Source organism: Pongo pygmaeus, chromosome 1 (assembly GCF_028885625.2).
Source record: "Pongo pygmaeus isolate AG05252 chromosome 1, NHGRI_mPonPyg2-v2.0_pri, whole genome shotgun sequence".
NCBI lineage: Eukaryota > Metazoa > Chordata > Mammalia > Primates > Hominidae > Pongo > Pongo pygmaeus.
In genome coordinates, this window is record NC_072373.2 from 186,354,745 (window position 1) to 186,371,393 (window position 16,649).

Sequence of the window (16,649 nt, forward strand, 5' to 3'; positions counted from 1 at the left end):
CCTGAATTTTGTATACATAAATCCCTTGATACATTTATCAAAAATGCATGTATTCAAAGATAATTTGCAGAGATTTTTTGTTTTGAGCTTCATAAATATTATATTAAGCTATATAATTTATACTAAGTTTCTTCTGAAACTCCCTTGTTTTCAACACATTATCTCTAAGATTTCATCCATGTTATTACTAAGGCCAATAAAAAGAATCCATAACAACCCCAAACAAAACTTCTCTACATTGTCAACACACCAGGGTGGGGGTGGGGGAGTGAGAGACCAAAGAAATCTGAGAGTGCACTAGAGTCTTACATGAAGTACAACTATAAAAAGAAAAGATCATACAGCTGTTCCTCATTATCCAGATCTAATCTGCTAGATTATAAATTTTTAGACTAAAGGAGTTTTTATTTCATTAACCTAAATATGAAAAATAGTAACATATTCCCAACCCATCCAAAAACCCCAAACATTTCTTCAGATTTCACTACAACCCTTATATATTATAACAATCCACCAAGGATTTCACATTATATAAAACCCCCAGGTGTGGTGGCTCACACCTATAGTCCCAGCACTTTGGGAGGCCAAAGAGGGCAGATCACCTGAGGTCAGGAGTTCGAGACCAGCCTGACCAACATGGAGAAACAGTCTCTGCTAAAAATACAAAATTAGCTGGGTGTGGTGGCACACGGCTGTAATCCCAGCTACTCGGGAGGCTGAGGCACAAGAATCACTTGAACCCAGGAGATGGAGGTTGTGGTGAGCCGAGATTGTGCCATTGCACTCCAGCCTGGGCGACAGAGCAAGACTCAGTCTCAAAAAAAAAGAAGAAGAAAAGAAAAGAAAAAAGAACTGAAAAAAATGAACAGGGCATCAGTGACCTGAAGGACAATATCAAGTGCTCCATCATATAGGCAGACTGTGTGTCAGAAATAGAAGGTGGAGGAGAACCCCAAAATTTGACAAAACAACGCCCAAAATTTTTCCAAATTTTATTAAGACTACTAAACATTTAGATTGAAAAAGTTCAATGAATCCTAAACAGAATAAAGGTAAGTTCAGAACCATAAAAAACCAATCACTATATTTAAGAACAGACAGATTATGTGGTAAAAACAATAAATAGCTAAGGCAAGATTAATCAAAATTCAGTATAGTGGTTACCTCTGCAAAGAAGGATGGGGAGTTCAAAGCTTTAAATGTACTAGTAGATCACTTTTCCTTCTTTTTCTTTTAATTTTATTTTTTACAGAGACAAGGTCATGCTGGTCTCAAACTCCTGGCCTCAAGTTATCCTAAGTATTTTTATTATTTTGTATTATTTTTCTTTTTTCTTTTTTGACCTTCCTGAGTGCATTTATTATTAAATTGGATATATACAAAATATTTTTTGCAGGTATGAGAGATATCACAATCAATGCAAAACGAATCAAGTTGATCCATTCTTCTTCTGTGTTACTTATAACACAAGTCAGGAACCTGGAAGTCACCCTTGGCCTCGCCCTCACCTGCCAAATCCAGTTAACTCTCACTTTCCTACTTCTCCCTACCGCCACTCTCACACCCTGGCCAAAGCCACCTTGACTCTCACCTGAAATACTGCTATGTCCCTTCCTCTCCCTTACATCCTCGCTCTAATCTAATCTCCATGTTGCAGCCAAAGAAAACACTTAACCTTATCTCTCCATCTTGAATCTATCTCACCATCACCTTTACTATCAGAAGCAAGAGTGACAAGTAAATTTCCCAAGACACCTTATAGCCAGGAAATGGCAGAGGCAGGATTCAAAATCTACTAGAGTCCACAGGTCTTTTTTGTTTTGATTGTTTGTTTTGAGATAGAGTCTCACTCAGTCGCCCAGGCTGGAGTGCAATGGTGAGATCTCAGCTCACTGCAACCTCCGGCTCCTGGGTTCAAGTGATTCTCCCATCAGCCTCCCGAGTAGCTAGGATTACAGGTACCCACCATATGCCAGGCTAATTTTTGTATTTTTTGTAGAGATGGGGTTTCACCATGCTGGCCAGGTTGGTCTCGAATCTCTAACCTCAAGTGATCCGCCTGCCTCGACCTCCAAAAGTGCTGGGATTACAGGCATGAGCCACCATGCCGGGCCCAATTTGTGCACTTCTAGTAACATCCCTCCTCCGCTAGATTGTGACCTCCACAAGAGCAGGAGCCTGTTTTGTCCACCGTTGTAGTGCACATCATATACCCTTGATCACTCTGGTCTTCTCCACGTCCACTTCTTGGTGAAAACGCTAGATCACCAAGCAGACAACAAGCAATCTGGTTTGCTGACCCTACCCACGAGGCTGTGTGTGAGCCAGGTGGGCTGGGGAATAGAGACCAGCCCTGACCCAGTGAACCCAAGATGGCCTGCTCCATGGAAGGGATCTGGTGCCCTGGTAGAAAGACACTTTGTGTACCCAAGACTTCAATCCCTGGGGCTAGTGAATGGGTCATAAATGAGCCCCTTCTGCCCCTGTTCTTTTAATCATGTCCACTCCCTTCACATAGGAGCTTGGATGAAGGGCACCTGGATGTCCATCCCAGGTATACTGGGGCCATAGTAACACACACAAAGGCAGCAAAGCAGGACAGGGTCAGGGTAGGGGTGAGAGGGCAGGGGCAGGCACAGCCAAGGCTGTGGGGCTTCCCCAGAGGCCCAGATAGGCTTGAGCCTGCAGAGGACCGGCTTCTCTCCTTGGCAGCACTGGGCACATTCATAAGTGTTGTCTATGATCTTTCTGCTCTGCAGAGGCAGGGTGCTTTCACGCACCTCTGAATCCTTACTGTCCATGCCATAGTTTCCAGAAGATAGACATGTCCAACGGTATATGTCCAAGAAATGTGAGGTGCAGCTAGCCCCCATGAGTCCTTCGGTCTGATGGAGGCACCTCCTTGAGAAGTCTTTCTTCCCTGACACATCCTTTAGTTAACTCCATGCTCCTCACCATGAGTCTCCACAGCCTTGGTGCGCTCAGTATTGTAGGCTCAAAAAACATTTTGCTGAATGAATGTAGAACTTGAAGACTGCCTCTCCTCTGAGCAGTTGCCACGTCCAGTGCTCTCTGCCTGGAATCCTCTTCCTTCTTCATTCACCTGTTCAGTTTATTTCAAAATTTGAGGGATTACTAGGTGTCACACTCTTACTGGGCCCAGGGAGTACCTCCTCCAGAAAGCCTTTCTGACCCTTCCATTAGGGGCTCCCCTTCCCCATGGCTACTGTACCGAGGTGGACCTCTGAGCCCCCAGATCAAGACGGTCCCTTGAGCACAGAAACCAGCTCTAATTAATCTCTGTGCTTGGCACCAGCCTGGGTTCAGGAAACACCCATAGAAGGCACCATCTTCTTAGGGAAGAGACCACCTCTGGGGCAGACAGATCCTGGTTGGCATTCTAGCTCTGCACTTGATAGCTTGGCCAAGTTCCTTTCTCTCTATCAGTTTGCTGGAGTAAAACAGCCTGCCGAGTCTAAATATGAGGTTCTAAACTACCTGGCTGGTTTGTCAGGATAGTCATTATCCCCTTAACCCCAAGGGAGAGGAGGGAAAGATAGGCCACTTAATATCTGGTGCTTGGTAGTCCAGGGACCTAAGGAAGGTGGGAGGAGAAGTTACAGTGAGATTCATCTTTATCCGCCCCAGTCTTAGGTCCTCCTTTCCCTCCTAGTCCTCAGTCACCTAGAATACAGAGCCTGAAAACAAGAACTAAGTACTGGTGTTTTATTTGGAGAGGTGCAAACCCAAGGCATTGGAAGTGAGAAAATGGAAGAAAGGCAGGAAGGAATGGGAAGTAATGCAAGGTGATGTATTTAACAGGCTGGTGTGGGCACTGCTTCATGACAAGCCTTGCAGAGGGCACAGTAGTTGTGTCAACTGGCTACTTGGGAGGTCTCCCCACTGATGGTCCTGTTTTGGAGAATTGGTGCCATGCAGCAATTCATGAAAGGCAGGGAAAAAGGGGGAATTGATATCTGCCTGAGTCTCACCTATCTCCCATTTTCCACTAGTCAAAAAAAAAATTTTTTTTTTTTGAGATGGAGTCTTGCTGTCGCCCAGGCTGGAGTGCAATGGCACAATCTTGGCTCACCACAACCTCCACCTCCCTGGTTCAAGACATTCTCCTGCCTCAGCCTCTTGAATAACTGGGACTACAGGCGCACGCCACCATGCCCAGTTAATTTTTGTATTTTTAGTAGAGACAGGGTTTCACCGTATTGGCCAGGCTAGTCTCGAACTCCTGACCTTGTGATCCACCTGCCTCAGCCTCCCAAAGTATTGGGATTACAGGCGTGAGCCACCGCGCCTGGCCTCAAATTTTATCCCATAAATATTAACTCCCAGCCAGACACCATGGCTTATGCCTGTAATCCCAGCATTTTGGGAAGCTGAGGTGGGCGGACCACTTGAGGCCAGGAGTTTGAGATTAGCCCGGCCAACATGGTGAAACCCCATCCCTACAAAAAATACAAAAATTAGCTGAGTGTGGTGGCGCGTGCCTGTAATCACAGCTATTCAGGAGGCTGAAGCAGGAGAATCGTTTGAACCCGGGAGGCAGAGGTTGCAGTGAGCTGAGATCGCACCAATGTACTCCAGCCATGGTGACAGAGCAAGACTCTGTCTCAAATAAATAAATTTCTCCACACTTCTAAGTTTGCTAGCAGCAACTTGAGATGCCAGATCCCATGCCCTATGCTAGGGCATTCCATCCAAGTCTGTAAAGTGGTGGGAAGAAACAGAAACTCTGGGTACATGGCCAGTGAGTGCCAGGGAGAATGATGCAGTATATGTGCCATGTCCAATACAGTCCAAAACTAGTTTTTTCATTTTCTGGAAGAAACAAAGCATAGTGATCCAAGAACTTTCTCAAGGTCACATGGATATTAAGTGGCAAATTCAGGATTTGAAAATAGTCTGGCTCTGGAAACTGGATTTTATGTAGCAAGCAAAGGAGTCACTAAAGGGTTTTAAGCTGGGGAGCGACAAGAAATAAAGAGCATTTTAATGAAGCTCTCAGTCTCTACTGTGCTCCACATTCCCATCTGACTAAACTCCAGCAGAAGCAGGTGGCCCCAGAGAGGTTAAGGGCATCCGACACAGGGTTTGAGGAGTCTCTGGCTCCAGAGCTCCGTGTGGGCTTTAACACTGACCCATAATCTTCCTGTCTTCATCTAATCCTACACCTACCAAAGAGAAGAGCTGGTCAGAGGCAGGTAGGATCTGTGTAGAAAAGCCAGAATGAGGCCGGGCGCAGTGGCTCACTCCTGTAATCCCAGCACTTTGGGAGGCCAGGGTGGGCGGATCACGAGGTCAGGAGATCGAGACCATTCTGGCTAACACAGTGAAACCCCGTCTCTACTAAAAATACAAAAAATTACCCGGGCCTGGTGGCACGTGCTTGTAGTCCCAGCTACTCGGGAGACTGAGGCAGGAAAATCACTTGAAGCTGGGAGGTGGAGGATGCAGTGAACCGAATCGCACCACTGCACTCCAGCCTGGGAGACAGAGTGAGACTCCGTCTCAAAAAAATAAAAAGGAAAAAGGAAAAAGAAAACCCAGAATGAGGAGAGGAGACTGACCTAAGGACCAGCAGCAGGAGGACTGTCCTGCTCTCCATTGTTGTCGTTGGCCTGTGGGTCTGAGGGTCCCGGCCGATGAGTCTTCTGGTGTTGCTTGAGATGGTCAGACCTCATGAACTCCCGGCTGCACTGATCACATTTATATGGTCGATATCTGGTGTGTACCCGCATATGTCGTCTAAGCTCATCAGAACGGAAGAAAGACCATGAACAACTTTCCCAGTTGCAAGAATACGGCCTCTCACCTGGGAATGACAAGGGAGAGATGGAATTTAGAATAGAGTAGGAAGGAAGGGGTCTGACCCTGTGAGGCAGAGCAGTCCAGGTTGAGGATTCAAAAGGGAAGGTCCAGGGAACCAGGGAGGGGCAACACAATCAGGAGTGCCCGCCCCAGTCATCTTGGCACAGTCCTCCTGTATGGCAAGTCGGGGGGTCAGTCTAGCTTAGTTCCAAGCTTGGAAGATGAAAGGCTCATCCCAAGCAATTACCCACCAGTGGCCCAGGACAAATCTAAAGCCCAGAGACTCCTACATCCCCACCCCACCTGACACCTCCTTCACCTGTGTGCTTGCGCTGGTGGCTCACGAGGTGGGAGCGTTTGGTATAAGCTTTTCCGCAGTTCTCGTAGTCGCAGCAGTAAGGTCTTGCCTCTGAGGAGCCCCCTCTACCAGTCCCTTCCTGAGGCCTGGAGTTCTTCTCTGCTGTCTGTGGAGCAGGTCTGGGCTGCTCCGGTAGAAATGGGCCTTCTTGAGAGTCTGGCTGACTGACAAGAGAGTCCTGAGATCCTAAAACCAGCAATGACTGGGACTCAGCTGGGGGCATCCCAAGGTCATGGGCATCTTGTGGGGGCAACATCTGAGCCACGGAGGGGAGCACTGCCTGGGCCTCAGTGGAAGGCACAGTCGGGCCCAACAATGTTTGGTCAGAAGGTACTGTCGAGAGGCCAGGGTAAGGCATTGGAGGGTTCCCAGTGTGGGACATCGTTGGGATTCCAGTGGAAGCCGAGACTGGCAGCCCATTGGGGGGCATCCTTAGATTCCCACTGAAGGGCCTGGCCACCCTTGGAATATTGGGCTCTGCTACGGGCATTAGTTGGGGCCCGCTGAAAATCGTTGTCTCTTGCTGAGGGGGAGACACTCTCTGACAGTAAATCATCTGGGAAGGAGTGAGAGTCGCTTGGGGGCAGTAGCTCATACCACGCTCAGGCAGTGGCATACTGAACTGTGGCCCCCTTTCATTCACATTCTGCCCCGGCGCCTCAACAGACACCAAAGGGGACCCCAGCATCTCTGTGCTGTGAGGAAAGTGCTGAATGCTTGGTAGGCCTTGGTTCCAAGAGGTGTGCACTCCAGAGCTTCCAGAAGATGAAGACATGTTCAAGATGGGCGCTGAGTTCTCGTTATCCTTGGGGAAAAAGAGTCAGGTGATTTTTGCTCAAATTCCAGTTCCACATGTTCCTCCTCTTCATCCCCAGACCCCATCCTAATCCAGCCCTCTATTTCCATCTCTTGCTTGAATTATCCTGCCTCCAGACCATCTCCCAGCTTGGGCTTTCTAACATGCGGTCTGGCTAATACAAGCCCCACGGAAGCCTAAATGTAATTCATGCCACTTTCCCTCGGACATGTTTTTGGTTTTTATTTCACACAAAGCAACGAAGAGAGCAAATAAAACAGTCCATAACCTACACCTTCAGCAAAACTGAGAAAATGTTCAAATTCCAATTTTTTTTTCTTTTTATTGAGACGGAGTTTCACTCTTGTTGCCCAGGCTGTAGTGCAATGGCACGATCTCAGCTCACCGCAACCTCTGTTTCCCGGGTTCAAGTGATTCTCCTGCCTCAGCCTCCTGAGTAGCTGGGATTACAGGCATGCACCACCACGCCCGGCTAATTTTGTATTTTTAGTAGAGACGGGGCTTCTCCATGTTGGTCAGGCTGATCTCGAACTCCTGACCTCAGGTGACCCTCCCGTCTTAGCCTCCCAAAGTGCTGGGATTACAGGCGTGAGCCACCGCGCCCGGCCCAAACTCCAAATTATACATAAGTGTGAAAGTGAAAGAACATCCTAAACCAGCAGAACGGGTGCAGAAAGCCACACAGATAGAAGGAATTGAGGCTGCAGATGGGTCTTGGCTTTGGCAAAACTTAGACATCATCTGCAAATATTTACAGCGTCTGCCCTGAGTGGGAACTGCCTGGGCAGGTCTGAGATCAAGCATTGGAGGAGATATGGGGAAAAGGCAGATGTGAAAAAAACACTTCTTAAAAAAAGGGATGGGGGTTGTCTGGAAGTCAGGAGGCAGTATCCCTTAATGACTGACTTGCATGAAGGGTAAGAAAGAGATTGGTGGTAGAAGGTCTTAAAATAGGATAGGAGCCAAGAACCATATTTTTAAAAACTGTCAGTAGGCCAGGCGCAGCGGCTCACAACTATGTAATCCCAGCACTTTGAGAGGCCGAAGCAGGTGGATTGCTTGAGCTCAGAAATTTCAAAAAGAAAAACAAAATCAGCTAGGTGTGGTGGCGTGTGCCTGTAGTCCCAGCTACTTGGGAGGCTGAGGCAGGAGAATCACTTGAGTCCAGGAGGCAGAGGTTGCAGTAAGCTGAGATTGTGCCATTGCACTCCAGCCTGTGCTGACAGAGTGAGACTCTGTCTCAAGACAACAGCAACAAAAAAGTCCATTACTGTAGCAATAGAAGAGGGAGCTCTTGAGTTGAGAAAAGAATAAAGCTATCCTATCATCTCCTATTCACTCTTCAATTGGGATGGTCCAGAAAAGAACAATCCATTCAAATATGACAACCAAAAGAGAAGTTTAAAATACAATATCCATACAAGATACTAAACCATCAAGACAGAAATTAAAGATTGCAATTAAAAAAAAAAAGTCACCAGAAAATTGTTGCTACAAATCAAGGGAAAACGTAACAACATTCAAACACAAGAAAGAAAAGAGAAGAAAGAAAAGAAGAGAAGAAAGAAAGAAAAGAGAAGAAAGAAAGAAAAAGAAAGAAAGAAAGAAAGAAAGAAAGAAAGAAAGAAAGAAGGAAAGAAAGAAAGAAAAAGATCCACCGAGGCAGGCGGATCACTTGAGGTCAGGAGTTCAAGGAAGGAAGGAAGGAGGGAGGGAGGGAGGGAGGGAAGGAAGGAAGGAAGGAAGGAAAAATTTGAAGCAATTACAACCTTTGCAGCAGTTATAGGAACATCACAGGTCAGAAACAGGGAAATTCAAAAAAGTTACATCCAGACAACAGGATGGGGTTATATTAGAGAGCAGGGAATGGGGAAAGGTAAGAAAGGGACACTGGACGGGCTTCTATTTCTTGACCTGAGTGACAGTTTCACAGGTTTTACTTTGTAACAATTCATTACTTTGTAGAAGCTGTACTTACATTCACTTTTCTGTTTGAGTGTCATTTTTACCAATATGGTTTAAAATAAGTTAGTATTGCTAGGCACAGTGGCTCATGCCTATGATCCTAGCTCTTTGGGAGGCCCAGGTGGAAGGATCACTTGAGTCCAAAAGTTCAAGACCAGCCTGAGCAACATAGGGAATCCTCATCTCTACAAAGAATTAAAAAAAAAAAAAAAAAACAAGCCAGGCATGGTAGCATGTGCCTGTGGTCCCAGCCACTCAGGAGGCTGAAGTAGAAAGGATCACTTGAGCCTGGGAAGTCGAAGCTGCAGCGAGCTGTGATCGCATCACTGCTGTACAGGCTGGGTGACAGAGTGAGACCCCATCTCAAAAAAAATAATAATATTGCTAAATTTAAATAGGAAATATTCTATACAAATTCACAATGTAAAAAATATATATATTTTTTCTAGCTCTGTCCAGTAAAATAGCCTATCGAAGCATTTGTGACTCTAATAACAACGTGTGCCTCTAGAGCCTAGACTTGTCTCTAATTCTATTCCTTGCTAAAAGTTAGACCAAGAATTTCCTGACTCCAAGACTGGGAAAAGGAAGGTTTAAGGGAGCCTGGTACATTTCGTGCCAGAAAATAAGGGAGCTTTCAAAGATTAGGATTGGGTCAAAGGAGACAGGAAGCGACATCAAGGAAGATGGCAGGGTAGGAAGCACCAGGAACCTGTATCCTCAGCAAGGTAACTATCACACTGGCAGCATTTGTCTGTTACAAGTTTTTTGGAACAATGAAGGGTATTAAAGGCTTGTAACTTCCAAAGGAAGGCTTTGAAAGTAAATTGCAGTTAATTTTGGTCAACCTAAATTCTTAGATAGGTAGTAGCTACCGATACACACCCCATGTTCCCGGAGCAACTTGCATGCAGCTTGCAGGAGCCAGAGTGGGCAATAAAAACCTTGTCCTCGGCCGGGCACAGTGGCTCACGCCTGTAATCCCAGCACTTTGGAAGGCCAAGGCAGGTGGATCACAAGGTCAGAAGATCGAGACCATCCCAGCTAACATGGTGAGACCCCTGTCTCTACTAAAAATAAAAAAAAATTAGCCGGGCATGGTGGTGGGTGCCTGTGGTCCCAGCTACTTGGGAGGCTGAGGCAGGAGAATGGTGTGAACCCGGGAGGCGGAGCTTGCAGTGAGCCAAGATCACGCACTGCACTCCAGCCTGGGCGACACGCAAGACTCTGTCTCAAAAAAACAAAAACAAAAACAAAACAAAACAAAACCCTTGTCCTCCAACTATTGGGGAAATCTATATCCTGATTGTTAGTTGCTGTTTCTGATTATGAGGTGCAAACAGAGGTAGGCAGCCATTGTGGCAACTCAACCCCCAGTGTTACAACCCCCTCCCCTTCCCACTGAAGAGACTTCCAGATATGAATACAAACATCAAAGAAGCTCAACAAAATTCAAGTAGGATAAACTCGCAGACCTATACCAAGAAACATTATAATAAAATGGTTGAGGCCGGGTGCGGTGGCTCACACCTGTAATTCCAACACTTTGGGAGGCCGAAGCAGGCGGATCACTTCAGGTCAGAAGTTCAAGGCCAGCCTGGCCAACATGGTGAAGCCCCGTCTCAACTAAAAACACAAAAATTAGCCAGGTGTGGTGGCGGGCGCCTGTAATCCCAGCTACTCAGGAGGCTGAGGCACGAGAATTGCTTGAACCCAGGAGGCAGAGGTTGCAGTAAGCCAAGATGGCACTATTGCATTCCAGAGAGTGAGACCGTGTCTCGAAAATAAAAAATAAAACTGTTTAAAGCCCAAGACAAAGAGAGAATCTTGAAAATAGCAAAAGAAGTGACTCATCGCTTATAGGGGATCCCACAAATTACCAGAAGCTCTTTCATCAAAACCTTGGACACTAAAAGACCATGGGTTGATATATTCAAAGTACTAAAGGAAAAAAAATAACTATCAACCATCCTATACACGGCAAAACTGTCTTTGCAAAATGAGGAAGAAATTAGACATTCCCAGGTAGACAAAAGCTGAGAGATCATTACCACTAGACATGTCCTGCAAGAAATGCTAATGGCAGTCCTTAAGGTTGAAATGAAACGACGCTAGACAGTAGCTTGAAGCCATGCGAAGAAATCTGTCATAAGAAAAATTTCTGATAAGGGTAAATATATGGACAATTATAGAACTGAGTATTACTTTAACTTTGATATGTAACTCCACTTTTTGTTTTCTACATGATTTAAAAGAATGCATAAAATTTATACTTTTATTTTTTGACATACGATGCATAAAAATGTAATTTTGTGAGATCAGTAACTGAAAAGAGGTGGGAATGGAGCTATACAGAAGCAGTTTTTATGTGCTGTTGAAGTTAATCTGGTATAAATTCAAATTAGAATGTTATAACTTGGATGTCAAATGTAATCCCCATGGCAACCACAAAGGACATAGCTAGAGAATACATACAAAAGGGGCCAGGCACAGCAGCTCACACCCATAATCCCAGCACTTTGGGAGACCCAGGTGGGTGGATCACTTGAGGTCAGGAGTTCGAGACCAGCCTGGCCAACATGGTAAAACCCTGTCTCTACTAAAAATACAAAAAATTAGCCAGGCGAGGTGGTGGGCGCCTGTAGTCCCAGCTACTCGGGAGGCTGAGGCAGGAGAATAGCGTGAACCCCGGGGGGCGGAGCCTGCAGTGAGACTACAAAGCAGGTGGATCGCTTGAGGCCAGGAGTTCGAGACCAGCCCAGGCAACATGGTGAGACTCCCCATTTCTACAAAAAAAACTAAAAATTGCCAGGTATAGTGGCAAGTGTCTGTAGTCCCAGCTTCTCCAGAGGCTGAGATGTGAGTGGTACGATCAATCATGGCTCATTTTGGGCTGGAATACAGTGGTATGATCATGGCTCACTGCAGCCTCAAGTGACAAAAGCTCAGTTCTTATCCTAACTTCGAACATTGCTAATCGAATTGAATAAATTAAGCATTTATTCTGCCTCTAAAAGAAAAAAAAATTCAAAATTACCAAATGATTGCAGTTAAATATTACTTCCTACTTTACAGAAGAATACAAACTAATAAATGTAGAATGAATGGTGAAATTAGAAAATTTATTTTGCTGCCAAGTGCAGTGGCTCATGCCTGTAATTCTAGCACTTTGGGAGGGCGAGGGGAGCGGATCACTTGAGGTTGGGAGTTCAAGACCAGCCTGGCCAACATGGCAAAACCCTGTCTCTACTAAAAATACAAAAAAGTAGCCGGGCGTGGTGGTGCATGCCTGTAATCCCAGCTACTCGGGAGGCTGAGGCATGAGAATCGCTTGAATCTGGGAGGCAGAAGTTGCAGCAGTGAGCCAAGATCGTGCCACTGCACTCCAGTCTGGGGGAGAGAGTGAGACTCTGTCTCAAAAAAACAAAAAACGAAAACAAAAAAAAACGGCCATTCATACTGCAGTCGGTCAGTATTCGGTTGTTGGATTCTGTGCGCTATCGGACCCAAAGGGTGATGGCGCCGCTAGGATGAACCATTGCATTGAAGAACAGAACACAGGTCCATGGTGTTCATCCACAGGTCCAGGTGTGGATGTCAGCATGAATACACATCTTAAAGCTGTGAAAATGACCCTGAAGAACAGAGAACCTGTACAGCTGGAAACGGAGTATTCGAGGAAATAACATTCAGTATTTTATTCTACCAGACAGTTTACCTCTGGATACACTACTTGTGGATCTTGAACCTAAGGTGAAATCTAAGAAAAGAGAAGCTGTTGCAGGAAGAGGCAGAGGCAGAGGAAGAGGACGTGGCCGTGGCAGAGGAAGAGGGGGTCTTAGGCGATAATGCCTCTCAAGATTACTGTTTCAAAGTCATACGGGATTTGGGATATTTTTTGTACGGGTTGTGTTTGTTTATGTCAGTTTTTAATAAACATAAATGTGGGACAAAAAAATGAAAAAAGGAAAAGCAATAAAGGAAAAGGAAATTTATTTTGCCATCCCTAAGGAAATTTAGTTGAGGAAAAATTTAAATTTGGTGTTAAAACCAGTAGGTGAATGGCTGGTAGGGAACTGGACATTGGATACACACAAGGTAGAATCACACAGATTACTTTCTGACCACAAGGTAAATTTCTATAGAGAGATCAACGAGGCTTTTCACTACCTTAATACAAGTATCACCAAATGGTGGCCAGATGTGTCTCCTGATGTAATGCAAGATGAAACCTACCATACACATGAGGCAGTCTTGCCAAAAATCTTGAATCCAGTTAAGCTGTAAGATCTAATCATAACTTAAAGGTAATACAAGTGATAGAAGATAAAGCTAAATGTTATCATGAGGAAGCAATCTGATATATCTGAAAGGAACATTCTATAAGACAAAAGTTAGCATCATGAAAAACTGAATCCCAATCATGAAAAAATAAAACTATTCTAATTTCAGAGACTCAAGGGACATAATCACCAGATACAGTGTATGGTCTTAAATTCTGGTTTGGATGTGCCAGCTACAAAGTACATTTTAGGAATAGCTAGGGGCATTTGAATAAGGCTTGCATCTAAGATAATTTAAAGGAATTATCGGCTGGGCGTGGCGGCTCATGCCTGTAATCCCACCTCTTTGGGAGGCTGAGGCAGGTAGATCATTTGAGGGCAGAAAATTGAGACCAGCCTGACAAACATAGCAAAACCCCTCTACCAAAAATACAAAAAATTAGCTGGGCAGAGTGGCACATGCCTGTAATCCCAGCTACCTGGGAGGCTGAGGCACGAGAATTGCTTGAACCTGGGAAGCGGAGGTTTCAGTGAGCCGAGATGGTACCACTGCACCCCAGCCTGGACAACGGCGCCAAGACCCTGTCTCAAAAAAAAAGTGTATATATATATACAATTTTGATATGTTTGATTATGTGGTTTTGGCTATAGAGAAAAATGTTCATTTTTAAAAAAAACTCTAGAAGAGTTGGGAAGATCTTGTTTTATTTTTAATTTAATTAATTTTAGAGACAGGATCTCACTAAGTTGCCCAGGCTGGAGTGCAGTGGCTATTCCCAGGCATGATTGTGGTGCACCACAGCCTAAAACTCCTGAGCTCAAAGGAGCCTTCTGCTTCAGCCTCCTGGGCCGCTGGGACTACCATGCCCGGCCTTATCTGTTTTATTTACCACTATATGCTCAGCAACTAGCATAAGGCAGACATACAATAGGAACTAGGTAAACGACTATTGGGTGGGCACCTCTGGGATGCTCAGCCTCTCTTCCCTAACTCTCAGCAATGGCCCTCTTGTTTTCCCAGTCCTTCATGGTAAATTAAGTTGTCTAAACATGGCTTCACCACTACTTTCCCTTATGATTCTCTCAAACTTGCTCTGGCCTCCATCTCTCCACAGAACCAGCTTTCATAAAGGTCACCACTGATGACTTACATCCCACTATGACCAAGCAGCATTTTCCAGACTCCTCGCTTGACCTCTCAGGAGCTTATATGACCACTGGCCACACCCTTCTTATAATGCTTGTCCTCTCTAACACGCATGGCCACACTTTCCAAGTTTTCTCCTTCCCTTCTCTCAGACCCCCTCCTTCAGTCTCTTTTGCAGATTTCCCTTTCTCTGCTCTCTCTGGGCAAGCTTCCCCATGCCAGTGGCTGTTTCTGTTTACAGTCCAACTATTCCTAAATCTGAAATCTTCGCTCTGGCGAAGATGGCTCCTGAATTTTCCAGCTACCTATTGTTTGAGTCCTTTTGGATGGCCCACAGGCTCTTCCAAAGGACTACATCCAAAATTCACTAGCATCTTTGCCCACCTCCCTCAAACAACGGATTAATCTTGTCCTTCTCATCCTTCACTCTCAGAAAATGTCACTGTTGTCACCCAATTGTGCAAGCAAGCAATCTGTTACTCTAGATGTCTCCCTCACCACCTAGGGACCAAAGATTGTGGTCTTTGCCTCCAAAACATCTCCGCAATCTATGATACGTCTAGCTCCTCCATCTCTACTCTCACTTCTGTAGGTAGGCCGCCATTTGAATTCTCACCTGGATTATCACAAAAGCTTTCTAACTATTGCCTTGAACCCAGCCCACATCCACCAGGGCACTCCTTTGAAAATGCAAATCTAATTGAGACAGATTGTGTTTAAACTCATCAATGGCTTCCCACTGCTCTTGGAATAAACAAACGCTGAATGATCTCAATGGTGTCCCTGGGGCCACCCTTCCATCACTGTCTAGGCCCTGGTCTTTCAGTTCCTCCTAAGAGGAAGCATACAGCCTGTGGTCTCAGACCTGGGAACCTTTCACCTGACGGGTTCTCTAGTCCCAGAACAGAGTCTCAGCTGTCTCCTAAGCCTCCCAAATCCGATCAGACACCTCTGGTATCTGCTCCCATGCGCCCCTGACTTCTCCTTCATGTAACGCTGTACAATTCCAATCATTCAGTTAACGATTTATTAACACAATTTTATATATATCTGTTTCATGGTAAATTCAGCATTGTATTTCCAGGGTCTGGCAAAAGCCTACCACTTAGTAGGACTCCAATTAACATTTTCTTTTTTTTTTTCCTGTCGTTTCCTGCTCACTTCCTAACTTGGTCTTTGCTGTCCTGCCTACTCAAGTCCCTCGCCAGAAAGTTGCCTGGAACCCTCTTACCCCCCACGCGTCCAACACAAGCTCCACTGTTGGGAGAACATTGTTGGAATAAACGACGTATGATTTACACCCTCAATCTCACATCCCTCCCTTTGCAACCCCTCCCCAATCTCCCATTCCTTCCTTTGCCACCCCTCCCCTCGGATTTCTACCCCTCGGGTTTCTGCTTCCCTCCGCCTCCCTTCTCCTCCAAGGCCTCCCCTCCCCGCCGCCCCCTAGCCTGGGCCCGCCCGGCCTGCCAGGGGCTGGCACCTGACTCACCTGGGCAGCCTGGTGAGCCGCCTGCCACCGGTTCAGCTCCCCAGCCTCCTGTTCCATCTCAGCCTGCGGTCGGCCGTACATGAAGACTGGGTGGGGTCTAGACTCTCTACTGAAGAGACAGGGAACCAGCCACCACGGCGTCGCAGGCGGGTATGGGTATCGGTACATCGCCACGCCACAATCACCTTCTATTTACCTATTTACAGCTGCGCCAGGGGGCGGGGTCAGACCCCACCCGTCCCGCCCTGCGCCGCCCCCGCAGCCCTGCCCCAGGCTGCCCACCCGCCCTCAGCATGCCCCAACCAAGGCAGCCTCACGGACAGCCACTTCAGGCCTTGAACGCTTCTTAAAGAAATTTGGTCCGCCCACCCACCCCACCCATTCCACCCTTCAGTCTGAGCAACTGTTTCACCCAAGTGGGGGCTGAGGACACCCAGGTCTCCGACTCCAGTCAGGAGGAGGCTGGAGAGAGAGGCAAGGCTGGGTGTAGGGCCTCTGCCGATAGGAGAGCCTCCACCAGCATTCTGTCAGGTCGGGATCTTGCCATAAGCTTTGGAAAGGCTGGAGCTTTTCTGCTACAGTCTGTGCACCTCTGTCCCTTGTCTGTACGAACTGAAGACTGGGAGCTTCATGGCACAACCTGTTTATTCCGCAGTGTTTACTGAGTGCCCAGTGTGTGTTGGGCACTGATCTCTGAACTAGGGGTAAAATGGTAAACAGGACAGAACAAAGTCCTTGCTGTCAATTTCCATCTTATATGGGAA

At 46.2% G+C, this 16,649-nt stretch overlaps 1 protein-coding gene across 2 annotated transcripts; it reads right to left on the bottom strand.

Annotated features, from left to right (window-relative positions):
• Window positions 1-984: 984 nt before the first annotated feature.
• Window positions 985-16,059, bottom strand: KLF17 (KLF transcription factor 17). 2 transcript variants are annotated; one of them, XM_054490894.1, is made up of 4 exons: window positions 15,886-16,059; window positions 6,143-6,986; window positions 5,583-5,827; window positions 985-3,103 (listed from the first exon to the last, which is right to left on the bottom strand). In XM_054490894.1, exons 1-3 carry the CDS (start codon window positions 16,051-16,053, stop codon window positions 5,583-5,585), a joined length of 1,257 nt encoding a protein of 418 aa, XP_054346869.1. In that variant the 5' UTR covers window positions 16,054-16,059; the 3' UTR covers window positions 985-3,103. The 2 variants fall into 2 exon arrangements, with proteins under 2 accessions (XP_054346869.1, XP_054346879.1); XM_054490904.1 differs by lacking the exon at window positions 985-3,103 and adding an exon at window positions 5,382-5,498 and having other exon boundaries at window positions 15,886-16,044.
• Window positions 16,060-16,649: the final 590 nt, after the last annotated feature.